This window comes from Colias philodice, chromosome 21, assembly GCF_061535455.1.
Source record: "Colias philodice isolate Cphi_HAF_F1 chromosome 21, ilColPhil1 Martin Lab GWU primary, whole genome shotgun sequence".
Classification (NCBI taxonomy): Eukaryota; Metazoa; Arthropoda; class Insecta; order Lepidoptera; family Pieridae; genus Colias; species Colias philodice.
This window is the reverse complement of record NC_143106.1, coordinates 6,050,943-6,066,223: the sequence shown is the minus strand read 5'-3', so window position 1 is coordinate 6,066,223 and position 15,281 is coordinate 6,050,943. Positions and strand designations below refer to the sequence as shown.

Sequence of the window (15,281 nt, the reverse complement as noted above, 5' to 3'; positions counted from 1 at the left end):
TTATGTTCTAATCAATTAATATTTTGTTTTCAGCGCGGCGGCGACTGGATAAAATTCGTCAGCATCGGTAGTACGAGTTTTATTTGTCGCTCATAAAAACTCTTGCGACGCAAGATTTATGATCTATGGCCAGCGTTCGGACCATAGACACACCGAGCATAGACTATACAAGCTATTTATAACACATGGACATGCTTACAAAACGATAAACATAGTATAAAGAGAACAAGTAGGCCTACTCCCGAGGCGCAGGGTTGTCACTTGTCATGTTGATATCTATACTTCTATACTAATATTATAAAGAGGAAAGGTTGGTATGTATGTATGTATGGTTTTCACGCATAAACTACTAGACCGATTTTGATGAAATTTGGCACAGACAATCTTTAGACCCTGAGAAAGAACATAGGCTACCTTTTATTGCGAGATATGTACCAAGGGCGAAGCCGGGGCGGACCGCTAGTTTTAAATCATTGTATAAACAAACACCGACCGCTCACAGCAATAGCCCTAACAATAACGGTCCATGAGAAGGAACCGAGCGGTGTTGTGTGCGTGCGACAAGCTTGCGTACGTGCGTACGTAAATGTACGTTCATGTACGTACATGAACGTGGGGCGTACATGATCTCTGCGTACATACAAACCCCGCGATGTACCTTTGTTCGAAGATAACTTACTTGCTCTCTCTATACTATGCGATAAAGATGTTTAGAATATTTCCTATAAAATCGTAAGCATTTACAGTTGTAAGCTGTCCACTTAGTCATAGTGTTACTGTGAGGATGTTGAGTCAATATATTTATGAAATGTTTGCTTTCGTACCAAATAGTTACCCTGTATTTGTAAGACAATTATTATTGTTTTGATTAAATTAATTTTCGTAAACATTGTCTTTGTTATTAGGGTTGCACAATTATGGTTATTCGAGATAAAAAACTAATAAATAAAAAAACATTTCTCTTTAGAATGTTTAATATAATTAGTAAAATTTTAATATAGAAGCGATAAGCTTATTTTAATATAAATTTAAACGTATAATATATTAGTGGTAAGGATGCGTGATGCGTAAATACGGAACTATCTCGCTCTAACGTATCGGAGTTATACAAGTGCGAAAGAGATAGCTATATGCTAAACTATTTTACATTGACATTGTGTATGTTACGTGTCTTTAAAATAAAATATAATTGAATTTGAATTAATGAAAAATATACAATATATAAAAGAATATAATAAACGATATAGAAGATTCTATATATATTAATATATACACTCAAATTTAGTATCAAATAATCTATATACTTGTATAGATTTCATTTATAATAATTAGAAATGCATTGTAACTCCATTTTATTTAAAAGGCGCGTAATTAAGCTGTCCAATAAGAAACAGCTATTGCACGACAAATTATATCTTGCCCAGTTAGTTGATACTAACAAACTTATTATATTAAGTTTTAAGAAGCGGAAGGATCGAATTTATGGATATAATAATGTTAATCCATCGTGTCCATTATTTCTCGAAAGTTCTAAAGAAAATATTTTATGAAAAAAAAACTATGTACGCAAAAATGGTCAGTTTTGATCATTGAGTTACTATGTACTACGTACTAGAGTGGCTATTCCAAACAAAAACATTGCGCACGGCAACAAAAACATTACTGGTGAAAAGTCACTCCTCGGGCTTTGTTTGTAAGGAACTGTTATAAATAAATAAATAAAAGGAACTGTTATAACAATATCTCAGCACACACGAAGGCATTTTGAACAGAGCAAAAACACGTGTTGACGCGGCAAGCGGGGGGCACAGTCCGGCACAGACTAAATGAGTTTGTGACGTTTGCCTCTAACTCGTGTTACAAAGAGTGTAGTAGCGATGTGATGTCCTCTCTAGTACGTAGTACATAGTGACTCAATGGTTTTGATATAGTTTTATTGTTAGAGAATAGCTATTGAATTATAGCTTTATCATTAATATCAATTCCAATTGATAGAAATTTAACATTATTCTAGAATTAACTCGTAAAGACATTTGAAATATTTGAATTCTAATCCATGAAAACGGTAATTGATAAGAAATGGAGAGAAAATTTAGTAAGGATAATTGAATATTCTTACATCTATCGAAATAAGGACTAGAACTTTTATTAAAAGACATTGATCATATTGTTGTGATTTCGAAATTAATAAATTTATTTAGAATTCGCTGTATTAGTATAAAAAATACATATTTACAGACTCATAATATTTACATTTTTATTTAAAAAATCTCAGGTATATTTCACAGCCCTTATAAAAGTCACCTTCGTACTTAGGATTTTACGATGCAAAGATTAACAGTCGAACTTGTGTCGAGTTTAAGTTTCATCTCCTCATCATAAGTTATTGATTCTTAATAATAACTATATTCTTAACAGCACAGAATATAATCAATAAGACAACATTATGTACTAGAATGGTGCCTATGTTTTCACATTAAACACTTATAGGTGTCAAAACACCAAAAAAATACAAATATTTGGTACTCAATGTGCTTTTTACACGTAAAACAGTATATTAAGATTTTTCTCCGAAACACGGGACCGTCATGCAATACGCATTTATCATTGGTTGGTGCTAGATCGACATAAATACATTACAATGAGAATATGACGTCATTTTGTATCGAGTATAGTATTACGTTGTTAGACAAGGACGTAGAAGTAAGATTATTTATTTCTGTCTCACTCACACGTTTATGTGCAAAGAAATACATTGCAATACAATATCGTGATTGTTTTTTAAAGTTATCTATTATAAACCGATAGTAGTTGTATTTAGTATTAGCGACGCAAATAGATAGAATAGCGTATGAGCACAGTATTACAATATTATTACCTACAGTAAGGAATCGCCTTTGATGTCGCGCGATGCCGCCGCCAGCGTAGGTACTTACGCTGCCACACGAAAATACGCTAGGGTTGCAACAAATGGGAAATAAAACAATTTTGATTATTAATATTATGATGAAATCATTTATTCATATGTACATTCAAAATAATTGCGATTATTAAATCTGATGTAATTATTTGTTCATAAATATATAATTACAGATATTGCACTGCTAAATATTATTTACGTGGACACTTTATTTTTGGATGTTCTTAATTGTATATTATACCATTTAACTAAGTAATGCATTCGCATTGGGATGTACAATCTGATTAGAAAATAATGAGGACAACATATACATAGCTTTGATTTTAATTCAACAGATACAATTAATACAATCTTTCTGAAATATTGTTTCCTTCTGGAATTTCAATGTAGATTTACATCCGTAAACGGAACAGTTTTTGCGCGTCATAATAGAATATGTAAGTACCTATGTATAATAAAATTATTAAGTACACAAAAATACGACTGCGTCGTCCTTTCGCGATAGTTAATGCAAACTCAGCGTGATTGCATTAAGCGGCCCGCGTCGCCCGACCCCCCGCCAGTTCCCCTCCGTTTCTCTGCACAAGTACATTCGTCGCCATACTGTAGGATGGTAATACTGTGGTATGAGTATGAAAGTGAATGAAAGTATTTCATGAAAGTGATCTCTACTTTCATGAAATACTTGCGCCTGGACGATACTAGCGCTATAACGGATTAAAGACACTAATTTAAAATAAGGCTAGATAGCTAGTAAGAATTTCGTAGTTAGTTGATATGTTACCATTACATAATGTAACAGTCAAACGGAAATAATTCTAAAGTAGCGTAAGGGTGTGAATTTTGCATGTTAGCAATTTTAAACTACACTACTGATCTGTTGTAATAATATTTTATTTAAGTTATTTACCTTCCAACAAGTTTCTAATAGTGTGCCAAACATTTCAAAACATTTTACACAGATCAATAATGTAATAGAATTCAAAGGAAATATAAATAAATAAAAAGCTATATAGAACACTGGTTTATTCTTAGCTCAAGCACGGATTCAAAATAATTTTCTTTTATTAGAAAACTACGCGCTATAAATTTTAGAATCTTTTTAAACGATATTAATCCAATAAAAACCACTAAATAAGAGTAGACTTTAATGCCCCATTATAAAAGAGACCATGTTAAAAGTTTTAGAGTTCACAAATTTTGAGCTTCATAATCTGGATCAATTAGAAAGTATAAATTCTAATATTATTAGAATCTAGTTTTATCCAGTATTAGTTTACTTTATGAAATGTTTCAAGGTTATAGCATTCCTTTTTACTTAAGCATTCTGCAGATGATAGCTCTCCGCTTAGTCTTCGCAGATTATTTATAATAATCTTACTATATTATATGTTTTACGTTGTTCATAAATAGCCGTGTTCAAGACCTGTAGTATAGATTAATTTCAAATTATAACCATATTCGTATCCTACCTACTTTGTTTCTACATTCCACGAAACATTGCTACACGATTTTATATTGTTTTTGCACACAACTTTGATAATTGTAGGGTACGATATTGATAAGATTCACGTATTTATAGTATGTCAAAGAATCGCACATTCATATTACATAAATTGTGATTGTATTTTTACAGTTTGTTAGTTTTAAGGAGCGTCCAATCAATGTAACTTTATTTAAGAAAGTTGTTTATTTCGTAATGTATATTTGTCTAAAATTTTCATTTGCACATTTTAAATTGAAAGTATTTCTTTAAAATTATGTTGAATATTTAATGCCACTGATAATATTTAGTTGTAGGCAAATTTAATTTGCTTTATGTTAACCTAAAAATTGTTTTATGGTCCTGCATGTAAAGGTGACCTATGGAATGTTTTATTTTTATTTAATGTTATTTTACATACTATTTCATTTATATGAATTATTTTCTATTGCGATGAAGTAGATGTATTCTTTATTAAAATATGAGTGGTACATTAGTACAAAATCGGCTAAGTAATGTAAGTTTGTGGCTGTATAATCTAAAGCAATAAAGGAGTGGTTACAAATGTTGTTTTTCTTATTTATAATATTATAATAACATCACAGTTCCTATCCTAAACCGACCTCAGCCTATTACAATCTACCGAATTTCGTCAAGCTATTTTTATGAAATGTTGAGTGATCAAGAGTATGAGAACGAACACTGACACCGATTTTAATGACTTGCTTTAGTAGATAGATAGATAGAGTTCATATCCTTGGATTGGAATACTAAGTGAATTACGAGAAGCTAGCAAAAAAGTAGCTATGTCTAAGAGCCATGTGATCTCATGATTTTTACACATTCAAAGTTCATGTAAATAACACGCATAATATTATGTAAACAGCTGACATTCACTTTGAGGTTTATATATTTGTGTTGATAAATAGCAGCAGAACAGTTATAAGGATGTAATCAAATGGAAGACGAATGTGTGAGCAGTGGTTCTTGACGGCACATCTTCTATAGGTAGGTATTGATGTGTATTTTTTTGTCGAATGACGAACACGTTCGTCAAGGAGCCATTACGCTTACACCACTGTAAACATGAAACGATAAATTTATATTCCGTTTTCCCTCTATGGAATGAAATATGGAATAAATAGGTATCATATTCTATCTGTGACTATAGGCATTCTGGACTTTGGTAACCATTTGTCACTGTCAAATGTCAAGTTTCAATCCTTCAATTTGACATTCATTCGTCGTAACCTGAAGGCTTATTTTGATTTAAATATAATTATAAAATTAAGTTCTATTTAACAACATAACTGATTGGCACAATGTTAAAACGTTTTACATCATTGGTCATTCAACAGCGAGGAATTAAGCAGCAAGTCAATGTGAAATGGGTACGACCAGAGTATGTACCATCATACAAACCTGAAAAATCTGGGGATTTAGAAGCCCTTCCGACCAATGTAGAATCGTCATGTGGCATTGATTATGCTGTATGCGAAGAAATTAAAGAGTAGGTCCAACTTCATAGTATTTTGTAAAAGTTTAAGTATTAATTTTTTGAGGTTATGATTTCATTCAAAGGTTCATTTTTTTTTCTTACTTTATGATCTTTTACATCTTATTATAATTTCAGTGCTCCGGAAGCTGTTAAAAAGATATTTTCCATTGCACATCTTGGCAGGAAGGAGTATAAAGAGTTTATGAAGAAAGATCTTATAGATAGGGTCAGAAGACACAAATATGATGAATTCACAACTGAAACGAGAAGTATGTAATATATCTTTTTAGTTTTATATACTCAATTCCGAAAACAAATTAAAATTGATTCAATTAATAAGGATTATATTATATTGGTTGTAGAAATTAATTTTATGTAAGTACTTAAATAACTTAAATAAAACAATTTTCAGTTGCTAGAATGACTGGTCACATCAGATGTTTACAAGAGACTATGGAAGAACATCCTCGGAATGTTAAAGTTAAGGTATTTATAAGATATACATTATACAAACAAATAATATGTATCATAAACATATTTTATAATGAAAGTGCTCTTTTTAGCAAACACTTCAAGAAATGATTGACAAACGCAAAAAGTTACTGAAATTTTTGAGGCAATACGACTACAAGAAATTTGAATGGCTGCTTGAAAAACTAAATATTGAATATAAGGGACATCCTGAGTGAGTTAATTTTAGTTTTATTATCAAAACCTTGTAAAAAATAATTTATTTATTTATTTTTCCTAAAATTATGTGATTATAAGATATTATACTTTATTGTAAGATTTGTTAAAACAAAAGGATGCTGTAAAATGATTAAAGTAGTTCCAATGAAAATATTTAATAATAAAATTACTATCATAATGAGCCCTGATAAATGTGTATTGTGGCGCTCACATACACAATTGTGAAACTCCTCACAGTTCTTTAAATATATAAATAAGATTTTATTTCCTTTCAGATCGTTCAATAAGTTATCTCGCAAAGAATCAATCAGAAAATTAACTGAAATGCATTGTGATGATATTCGAAACAGCAAGCTTTCCGACTACAGAAATCTACTTGAAAGTCAGCAAGGTCCTTTCCTACAAGAGAAATTAAATGCTCTTAAATTCATTAGAAGTGAACAAATTGAATTACAGCTACCAGTGACTGTAACAGAACAAGATATTAGCAAAGTTCAGGCACAATATGATGAATGGAAGATTAAGGATGAACAGAAACAACAGGCTAGGAAAAAGAAGAAGAATCTTTTGTTGGATTAAATTACATCGTGTTATTTAGTGTAATATAGAATTTTTAGCATTTATTTTGTGTTTTATTGCACCCATTTACTTTACTTAACTTTATTTTAGTTATGAACTGGAAGTAAAAAAGTTAGGAATGGTTATATGTAGTAATGTAAGAAACTAAGGAATGGTAATTCTATTAGTAACATAATAGTGATATAAGCATATAAATCTTAATAATTTAATATGTACAGGTATTCCCAGTAATGGTGGATAATCTGATATACGAAGCGGAAATTAAAAATATTATGTTCAAAAGGTTATTTAATGTAGTCATGAATTTATTTAAAAATTCATTTTCATGAACTGTTAATTACATTCGAAGTCGCGCATACCACATGCTTTCTGACATCTTCAAAGACCTGTATTTTGAAAAATAAGCTTCTAAATTCAAAAATAGGTATATCGTATACATACAGGTGTAACATACTAAAATATAACCGAAAACTGACCCTGAAATCTGTCCACTTCGCGTGAATGCCCCATATGTGTGTAGGACATTCTTTTATAAAAGACAAATAGAGGGACTGTTCAAAATTTTACAAAAAAATTACACGCCGCACATTCCACTTTATCCATTAAGTGGGAAATCCTATTAAATTTCGTATCACGTTGTTTGTCTTATAGACTCACAAACTACTGAATCAATTTTAATAAAATTTCGCACATTGTGTGCAGTTTCATTTTGCAGTAAAATATGATAAGTACTTAGTTAATATTTCTCAGTTATGATAAATAACACTAGGACCACCCAGTAGTATTATGATGTGAGCAGCTAGTAAAATGAAAACTACAATAAATTAATTAATAATTACAGTGATGCTTGTAAACATTATAGAAGCATGGTAGGTATATTTTATAGAATAAATGACAATTTGGGAATTAAAATAAAACAAAGACAAATATAAAAAAAATCGTTTATTAAAACTAAACCTTATGTATAAAAATAGAAAATATAAAGCGCAGTCAAATTTGGACGGAAAATATATTACATAAATGCAAAATTTATAAACACGAACCTTACAGGTAAAAACAACACTAAAGGAAGACTAAAAATATGTATAATACAATTTAAATTATATGGCCTTCATCATATTAAGCTAAGATTTACGCAGATAGTTTGTCTTAAAAGAGAAAAATATAACAAGATCACTTAACGCTATGATTACATTCTAAATAAAGTATTAAAATTTATCAATGGCAAGAATCGTTTTTGATGCATTTTTTATACCATTTCAACATCTGGATTTAAAGCTAAACACAAGGAAATTGATACATAGAATTCCTTGGCATATTTCTTAATTAATGAAAAACATAGAGAAATTAAATGAATTACGTTACGAATTATAAAACTTGTGTTATTTTTTTATGCACAATGAAAAGCATAATAGATATTTTCTTAAAGCTCATCAGATTGCTTCGTTCAATCATCACTACTTTTCTTGTCGAAATTATAATTATATTGTGGTCTTAGCATGAAGCCTGCCTCAAAAATGGGATGTATAACACTAAAATATTTTTTTAAAACGGACTATTACTTCTTGAGATTAGTCCATTCAAGCAAACAAATCTATAATAATATTATAAAGAGGAAAGGTTTGTATGTATGTATAGGTTTTCACGCATAAACTACTGGACCGATTTTGATGAAATTTGGCACAGATAATCTTTAGACCTTTAGAAAGAACATATGCTACCTTTTATTGCGAAATATGTACCACGGGCGAAGCCGGGGCGGACCGCTAGTTATTTATAAAATTAGTGTAGATTTCACAGATCATATGCTGGGGCTAAATAAATGTATTATTAAACTTAAAGCGACGTAGTATGTGGTGCTCTAGCATACGCGGTGGGGATAAAGCCGGAGCGCCGTGACTTGGGCGCGTGGGCCCACAGCCAGCCCTCTACCGTTTGTTGAGTGAGGTCTGCGTATACCCACTCACCTCGTTTCACTGATAAATCGTCTGGTGCTTGTGCCTGGAAATATTTATTAATTTTATTATTGAAGTGAAAACTTCTTTAGCGGCGTTGAGCACTTTTTCTGTAATGGGTATAAAATCTTAAACTTGCGTCAGGACACGTGACCTGATCGAAAAAGCGTAAGACGGATATCAAACATGCTCAACGTTAATAATCAAGTTTTCACTCCCGGAGTGCAACCCGTCTTTTTTTCTATATACGTTTTTAATGAGCTTTATTTGAATATTTCGTTTTGTAATGAGAAAAGAAAATAGAAAAGAAATTACAAAACATCAATACTTAAAAATCAAATATCATCTATGGTGCTTATTATTCTTTAAACATATTTATCAGAACTCAATAGCTAGTTTGTAATGGGTTGTCTCCCCTATTAGAACGGAATATCTAAGGTTTAATAACACTAGATATATCAATAACACAAAATCTGGGTAAGATAAAAATTATGTGACTAAAAATCAATAAATATAAATAAAAAATACAAACCTTATAGTCATACAACATAACTAGCTCAGTACCATGGTATCGACCATCATTATCCTGTTGTGTTGTGTTATTAATGTTGTTGTTTGACAACATTGTGTTGTTCGGGTTCGCTTGCGGTGAATGCATGTTTTGGTTGTTTTCTTGTTGCGCCGCTGCAAATTGAGTGAATAGATTTATTTATTTAAAAAAAAGAATAGATTTATTTATTTAACAAATAAGTTTTAAAATGAACTAATAATTTAATACAGTTTCAGATATTACATAATTTGTATATTTTTCATCTATACTAATATTATAAAGCTGAAGAGTTTGTTTGAACACGCTAATCTCAGGAACTACTGATCCGATTTGAATAATTCTTTAGGTGTTAGATAGGCCATTTATCGAGGAAAGCTATCACGCTAAGACCAACAGGAGTGGAGATATGCGGGTAAAACCGCGAGGCACAGCTAGTATTTGATAATTTGCAATGAATACATATTAATACTAACGAAAAAGTTTACACAGATTTTAGATTTAGAACCTAGAAATAATAATAATAAGATCAAAACATCTAGTTGTGATATTCATACCTTGTACTACTGCAGGATACACAAAGCCAGATGGAATAAATCCTTCCTGGCCATCACTTCGCACAATCCAATACCAGTCTGGATCTTCTCTATTTAAAACTGAAAATAATATTTAAAATAAATTACATAATATAACGCAGAACTTTATACATAGACACTAGCAGATATAGTCAAAAGAAATTAAATAAAATCCTACTTATTTTGTAGTAAAGATCACATTATAATCAAATGCTTTATTTCTATCATAGTTATAGGAATAGTAGAAACAAATGCAGTTAGGTAGATAATATGAAAAAAAATATAGCTTTTTGACGCCTACACATTATGAGGTATTATCATATGAAATATTTAATAAACTTTATACTTTACACAAAAAAATGTTGTGTGGTTTTATAAAACCACGGTAAAAGTGAAACTTTCCGAACACTGCTTTATAACTACTCGGCAGCCGACCGTCACGCGACATGCGCTACACAGACCAAAAAGTTTGGACGATGTAATAAAAGTTTCACTTTAAAAATAAATATATAAGCACCTGTAACAAACTCGCCCCTCTCAACATCAACGTCATTCTCGTCTCTAGCTGTAAACGTGTAGAGCACAACATATCTTCCGGAGGGGTCTTTACTGAATGGACATGCATCGCCCTCGCTACCTAGTTCTGAGTGACCATCGTTTGTTGCTCCATCTGATAGTGATAATCTAAAAGAGATTTAATAGTTTTTCGGCATTTAAAATATACAGTTTTATACTTAAGTTCACATAATTTATCTATTGTCTATTTTTCTTTTAATTAATTGGATTATTCCAACATTGTTACAATAAAATCATATCTTTCTATTCAGTGGGACATTGGCAATATAGGGAACATTCAATTACAATGATTTAAAAATTGCAACAATGCATTCATAGCATTGATAAATATTAATTTAAAGAATAGAATAGTTCATACAATTGTTTTGGAATTATACTAATTTGTGTAAAACAATATTATTATAACAATTAATATGCTCTTACACTAGGTTTAGCAAATTTCAATAATAATTAAAAGTGATGTTTTCTTAGTAGAATTAACTTACTGTGATACATCCCTATGAGCTAAGTCAGTTGGCGATCTACTTCTTGGCAGCTTTTTCTTCAAATCATGATGTTCGCACGGAGCACAGTATGAGTGTGGTATAAAGCCTTCCCTACGAGACTCTGCTACTATCACATACACCCAGTCATTCTCTCGATATAGAACATTTACTATCTGACCTCGTTTTACCTGAAAATAATTGATTAAAGTTAAAATATGAACAGGTTTCTCTCTCTTCATGATTTACTTTTCTTTAAAAAATACAAAAAACACACTAAAATTTATGAAAAAAACATGAAATTATGTATTGTTACCAATCCTGGACTTATCCAGGATTGATTGGTACAAAGTTAGAATTAAATCTGTCCGTTTAAAATGGGTCAAAATTTAGTTTAAATGAGTCAGTTACATACAAACATACGCATGAAGCTAATAAAAAAAAAATATACAAACCTCAAGTTCATCATCAACACATGGCGCAAAATCGTGCAAGACTACCATTTTAGAATCAGGACTAAGGCCATGTTCCTTTTCAATTCCTACTCGCACCAGTGTTTCAATACTTGCTGATCCTGTTATACGACCCATGCCAGGGCTTAACCCAGATCCTGGTCGCGATAGATCCTTGTCGGAATCGCCACTGCTGGCTGAAGAATTCAGGACAGTTATAGTTAAGAAAAGAAGATTTTATATTTATTTAAATAATATTCATTAAATAAAAATGCGTGAAATGCTTTATCTCTCATTTTAACCCTTGATGTTAAACTAGGTCAATGAAAATATATATAATCAAATACATTAAAAATGAATTTATTAGATACTTACAACTTGCGAATTTAGAAACTTTAATTAATGGTTGTTAATGGGTTGTAAGAGAAAATATAAGTTGTAATAGTTGGAATCGCCCATATTGCAAGGACGTAAATAATATGAATAAATGTTTATATAAAGATTTATTACACAGACTTAGTTTGGAAACAGGTCCTATTTTTTATTTGTATAAAATATATAGAAAGTTTGAGGTCATTGACTTGCAGTTTTCCCACAGAAAGCTCGTGCCGTAAAGTTACTTACATTTTTTCTTTTTTCCCCTTCTGATTCGCACTGGACAAAGGAATGCCATATTTGTTTTGTTTTTATATCATACTTTATTAAAAGATGAGTGATGAGCTAGATATTTTAATTCACAAACATCGTAAATCGGGTGCAAATCAACTTTTTTTTCACGCTGTTTCTGTCACAAAGTTCACAAAACACAAATGAAACTTTTGGCTGGTGTTACCATATTTAATATTTGCTAAATCAATACTTGCCAGTATTCAAAATTTACTGTAGGAATTTATAAAATCAAAATTGACAACAAAAAGAAAGAGCGTTGTTGTATGATAAATTAATATAATCGTCATCTTTCTGAATATTCAGCAATATTTTTTATACACGCAGTCGTTAACCATTGACATGTTTTATTTCATGAAAGTTTAATATGGTGCATTTACGTCATATTCGTGCGTATAATAGCGAGACGATTGACGAAGAATCGAAAACGCATGTGTAAGGGCGGCCGTACACGGACTGACCTATAGACATTCATTCACCGCCGTACACATGACTGCTCGAGCCGTCGCGACCGCTTCAATCCGTCAACTGCGCGGTTTGTAGCGACAGCTCGAGCAGTGAACGACCGACCGCTCGAGCAGTCCGTGTACGTCGTTCAGCCGTTAAGGGTCAGCTCACACCGAGACGCGACGCGGCGCGACGCTGCGCGCACATTTTTCATAGAGCGACTCAGAATATACTTTATTCACTACACGAAAAGATACACATTGCTACGCCGCGAGGCACCTCGAGGCGCAGCGCTGCGTGGTGCAACGTAATCTGAATTCTCACAATGTAATGTGTATCTTTTCGTGTAGTGAATAAAGTATATTCTGAGTCGCTCTATGAAAAAAGTGCGCGCAGCGTCGCGCCGCGTCGCGTCTCGGTGTGAGCTGACCCTAACTGCTCGAGCTGCCTGTGTACGGCCGCTCTAAAAGATTTACGTATTCGCGTACATATTATTTAGAATGTGCGACGATCTGCGAACAGGCTCGAGACCATATAATACGGAAATGTTTCGTCAAAGCGATGGGAACACTAATTCATATATAAATGCACCTTAAGATTTTAAAGGTAAATAAATAAAACAATCTTAAATTAACTTTAATAAATTTATCATACAGTGAACATTAAATTTAATAAATTTAACAGCAACAAAATAGTCCAACATTATTTGGCACAGTTTATATTTCATAAATATCTTATATTAATTAAATCATAATTTCGTATAAAAATATGTAAGCTTACTAAATGGAATTCATTTTGGCACATTCATACTCAAATTTTCGGCTGGAAATAGAACGCCACCATAAAATAAAAATAAAATAATTACATTAAATACCTACATTAAGAACAGAAGAAACTTGAAAACATTTGAGTAGCAAAAAGTTATAATTTAAAAGTATAGGACATAATACGTTAAAGATAAATAATTATTACAGAATTAAATAATCTATAAGTAGGTATGAAAATAATATACATTACGTATTATGAATGTCAAGTTCATCTAACGACTTTTTGATTCATTTACTAGGAATGATAGCCAATAAATAATACATTGGTTTATAATTAAAGCATTGATACATTTTTAAAATGCCAATAAACATAATGATCTAAGTTAAAGTTAAAGTACATTTTCATTTTATTATCTGTACGCATTTATATGTGTTGTGTATCCGTCAAAGAATGCCATTGTTCGTGTCTATGGTCGGGGAATTTTATACAATCCATCCAATGTTTTAATCGCCTTCCTTTACTGCTCGAACCCAAAACTAGACTTCCTAGAAAGTCGTTCGGTTTTCCATAGTCTTTATCCCAAACTGTCAGTGTCAAGTTTTGGCGCGAAAGTTCTGTCAAACGCGTCTCGAAGAAGAAACCTTCGTTCCAAACGGGATTCAAGTTTCGCCATTTGATCGATGTTTTGTGCTTTTTGTGGTATGGGTCCGGGTCGAGGTGTCTGTGAAAATCGACGAGTAATTTGAGTAGGTACGATTCAGTTTGCAACAAGTTTGAAATTATATCTGATTGAACATTAGTTTGTAACAAGTTTGAAATTATATCTGATTGAACATCAGTTTGTAACAAGTTTGTGAGAATTATATCTGTAATAGCGCTGAATAAATGATATGGATGCCACTATGTGATGTATTATTTATAATAAAGTCGCCGTTTGAATTTTAAGCCAATACCAAAATGTAAGGTTTGAACTGTGTCAATTAAGGCGGATTTATACGTGACGGGTAAATACTTCGGACGGGACGTGAGCAGGACGGGCACGTGATTGCCTCGTTCAAAACGGGAACGTGGTGCAAACGCATACGCACCGTGGCATTGGCATAAGTTTTCCGTCGTCCATTTTCGATAGGTACTTGGATTGTATCAAGGCGTCACTACTTATCTCTCCGGCGCGAACGGAGCGACTGTGCATACGTAGCGAAATCACGGGCGGGACGGGGCACGCGCGGGGCGGGACGGGACGGGGACGTGCTAAACATCGTCGCCGACGATATTTTTCCCGTCCACGTTCCCGGCCCGTCGATGTTCCTGTGACATATGCGTTTTTGGATACATTTTGTATGCAACGATGTTTCCAAAACTTCCCGTCACGTCCCGTCCGGATAAAAACCCCTCACGTATGCAGCGGCCTTTATATTATTAATTTTAACAGCGAAATTATTAGGATTCATGGCGCTACACGACGATGAAATTTGGCGATAATAATTAGTCGTACCTATTAGATTTTATTTTAGAACGTTCATAAATGTTTATGCAAAATAAACATTTTTTTTTATTCTAGAGGCCTCAAGGAACCTTTATGGCCTACTCTTAGCCAATTAATGACGTCACTACTTAGATACTTTAACTCGAACAACTATACT

At 32.2% G+C, this 15,281-nt stretch overlaps 4 protein-coding genes across 6 annotated transcripts in view; 2 read left to right on the top strand and 2 right to left on the bottom strand.

Moving 5' to 3' along the window:
* Nucleotides 1–4,968, top strand: part of Tango5 (Transport and Golgi organization 5) — a 37,097-nt gene extending 32,129 nt beyond the window's left edge. For both annotated transcript variants that reach the window (XM_089708756.1, XM_089708758.1), the window contains exon 9: nt 34–4,968. The gene's annotated coding sequence lies outside the window, so the exon portion shown is untranslated. The remainder of the gene's footprint in view (nt 1–33) is intronic.
* A 649-nt stretch (nt 4,969–5,617) lies between these two features.
* bonsai (28S ribosomal protein S15, mitochondrial) lies at nt 5,618–7,214 on the top strand. The gene is made up of 5 exons (XM_089708572.1): nt 5,618–5,913; nt 6,037–6,170; nt 6,314–6,387; nt 6,465–6,586; nt 6,867–7,214. The coding sequence occupies exons 1-5, from the start codon at nt 5,726–5,728 to the stop codon at nt 7,168–7,170; spliced, it is 822 nt and encodes a 273-aa protein (XP_089564698.1). The 5' UTR covers nt 5,618–5,725; the 3' UTR covers nt 7,171–7,214.
* Nucleotides 7,215–8,101: 887 nt separating this feature from the next.
* Nucleotides 8,102–12,581, bottom strand: Dlish (Dachs ligand with SH3s). Of its 2 annotated transcripts, XR_016317321.1 has the most exons (8): nt 12,382–12,581; nt 11,761–11,954; nt 11,309–11,496; nt 10,765–10,931; nt 10,230–10,328; nt 9,658–9,809; nt 8,935–9,171; nt 8,102–8,764 (listed from the first exon to the last, which is right to left on the bottom strand). XR_016317321.1 is itself a non-coding variant. In XM_089708560.1 (7 exons), the coding sequence occupies exons 1-7, from the start codon at nt 12,428–12,430 to the stop codon at nt 9,007–9,009; spliced, it is 1,014 nt and encodes a 337-aa protein (XP_089564686.1). In that variant the 5' UTR covers nt 12,431–12,581; the 3' UTR covers nt 8,102–9,006. The 2 variants fall into 2 exon arrangements, 1 of the variants encoding a protein (XP_089564686.1); XM_089708560.1 differs by having other exon boundaries at nt 8,102–9,171.
* A 1,288-nt stretch (nt 12,582–13,869) lies between these two features.
* The window catches only part of Rph (Rabphilin), a 34,529-nt gene continuing 33,117 nt past the window's right edge, over nt 13,870–15,281 (bottom strand). The window contains exon 9 of the mRNA XM_089709149.1: nt 13,870–14,359. Coding sequence (XP_089565275.1) covers nt 14,062–14,359 — 298 coding nt within the window. The 3' untranslated portion in view covers nt 13,870–14,061. The remainder of the gene's footprint in view (nt 14,360–15,281) is intronic.

What these genes read in the sequence shown, in the direction of transcription:
- bonsai (XM_089708572.1), top strand. Translation starts at nt 5,726, where the DNA reads ATGTTAAAACGTTTTACATCATTGGTCATTCAACAGCGAGGAATTAAG. An exon ending in ATTCACAACTGAAACGAGAA is followed by an intron (nt 6,171 to 6,313) that starts GTATGTAATATA and finishes AACAATTTTCAG; the next exon opens with TTGCTAGAATGACTGGTCAC. An exon ending in CTCGGAATGTTAAAGTTAAG is followed by an intron (nt 6,388 to 6,464) that starts GTATTTATAAGA and finishes TGCTCTTTTTAG; the next exon opens with CAAACACTTCAAGAAATGAT.
- Dlish (XM_089708560.1), bottom strand. Translation starts at nt 12,430, where the DNA reads ATGGCATTCCTTTGTCCAGTGCGAATCAGAAGGGGAAAAAAGAAAAAA. An exon ending in GCTCATAGGGATGTATCACA is followed by an intron (nt 10,932 to 11,308) that starts GTAAGTTAATTC and finishes AATCTCTTTTAG; the next exon opens with ATTATCACTATCAGATGGAG. An exon ending in TTATGTTGTATGACTATAAG is followed by an intron (nt 9,172 to 9,657) that starts GTTTGTATTTTT and finishes AAATATTTCCAG; the next exon opens with GCACAAGCACCAGACGATTT.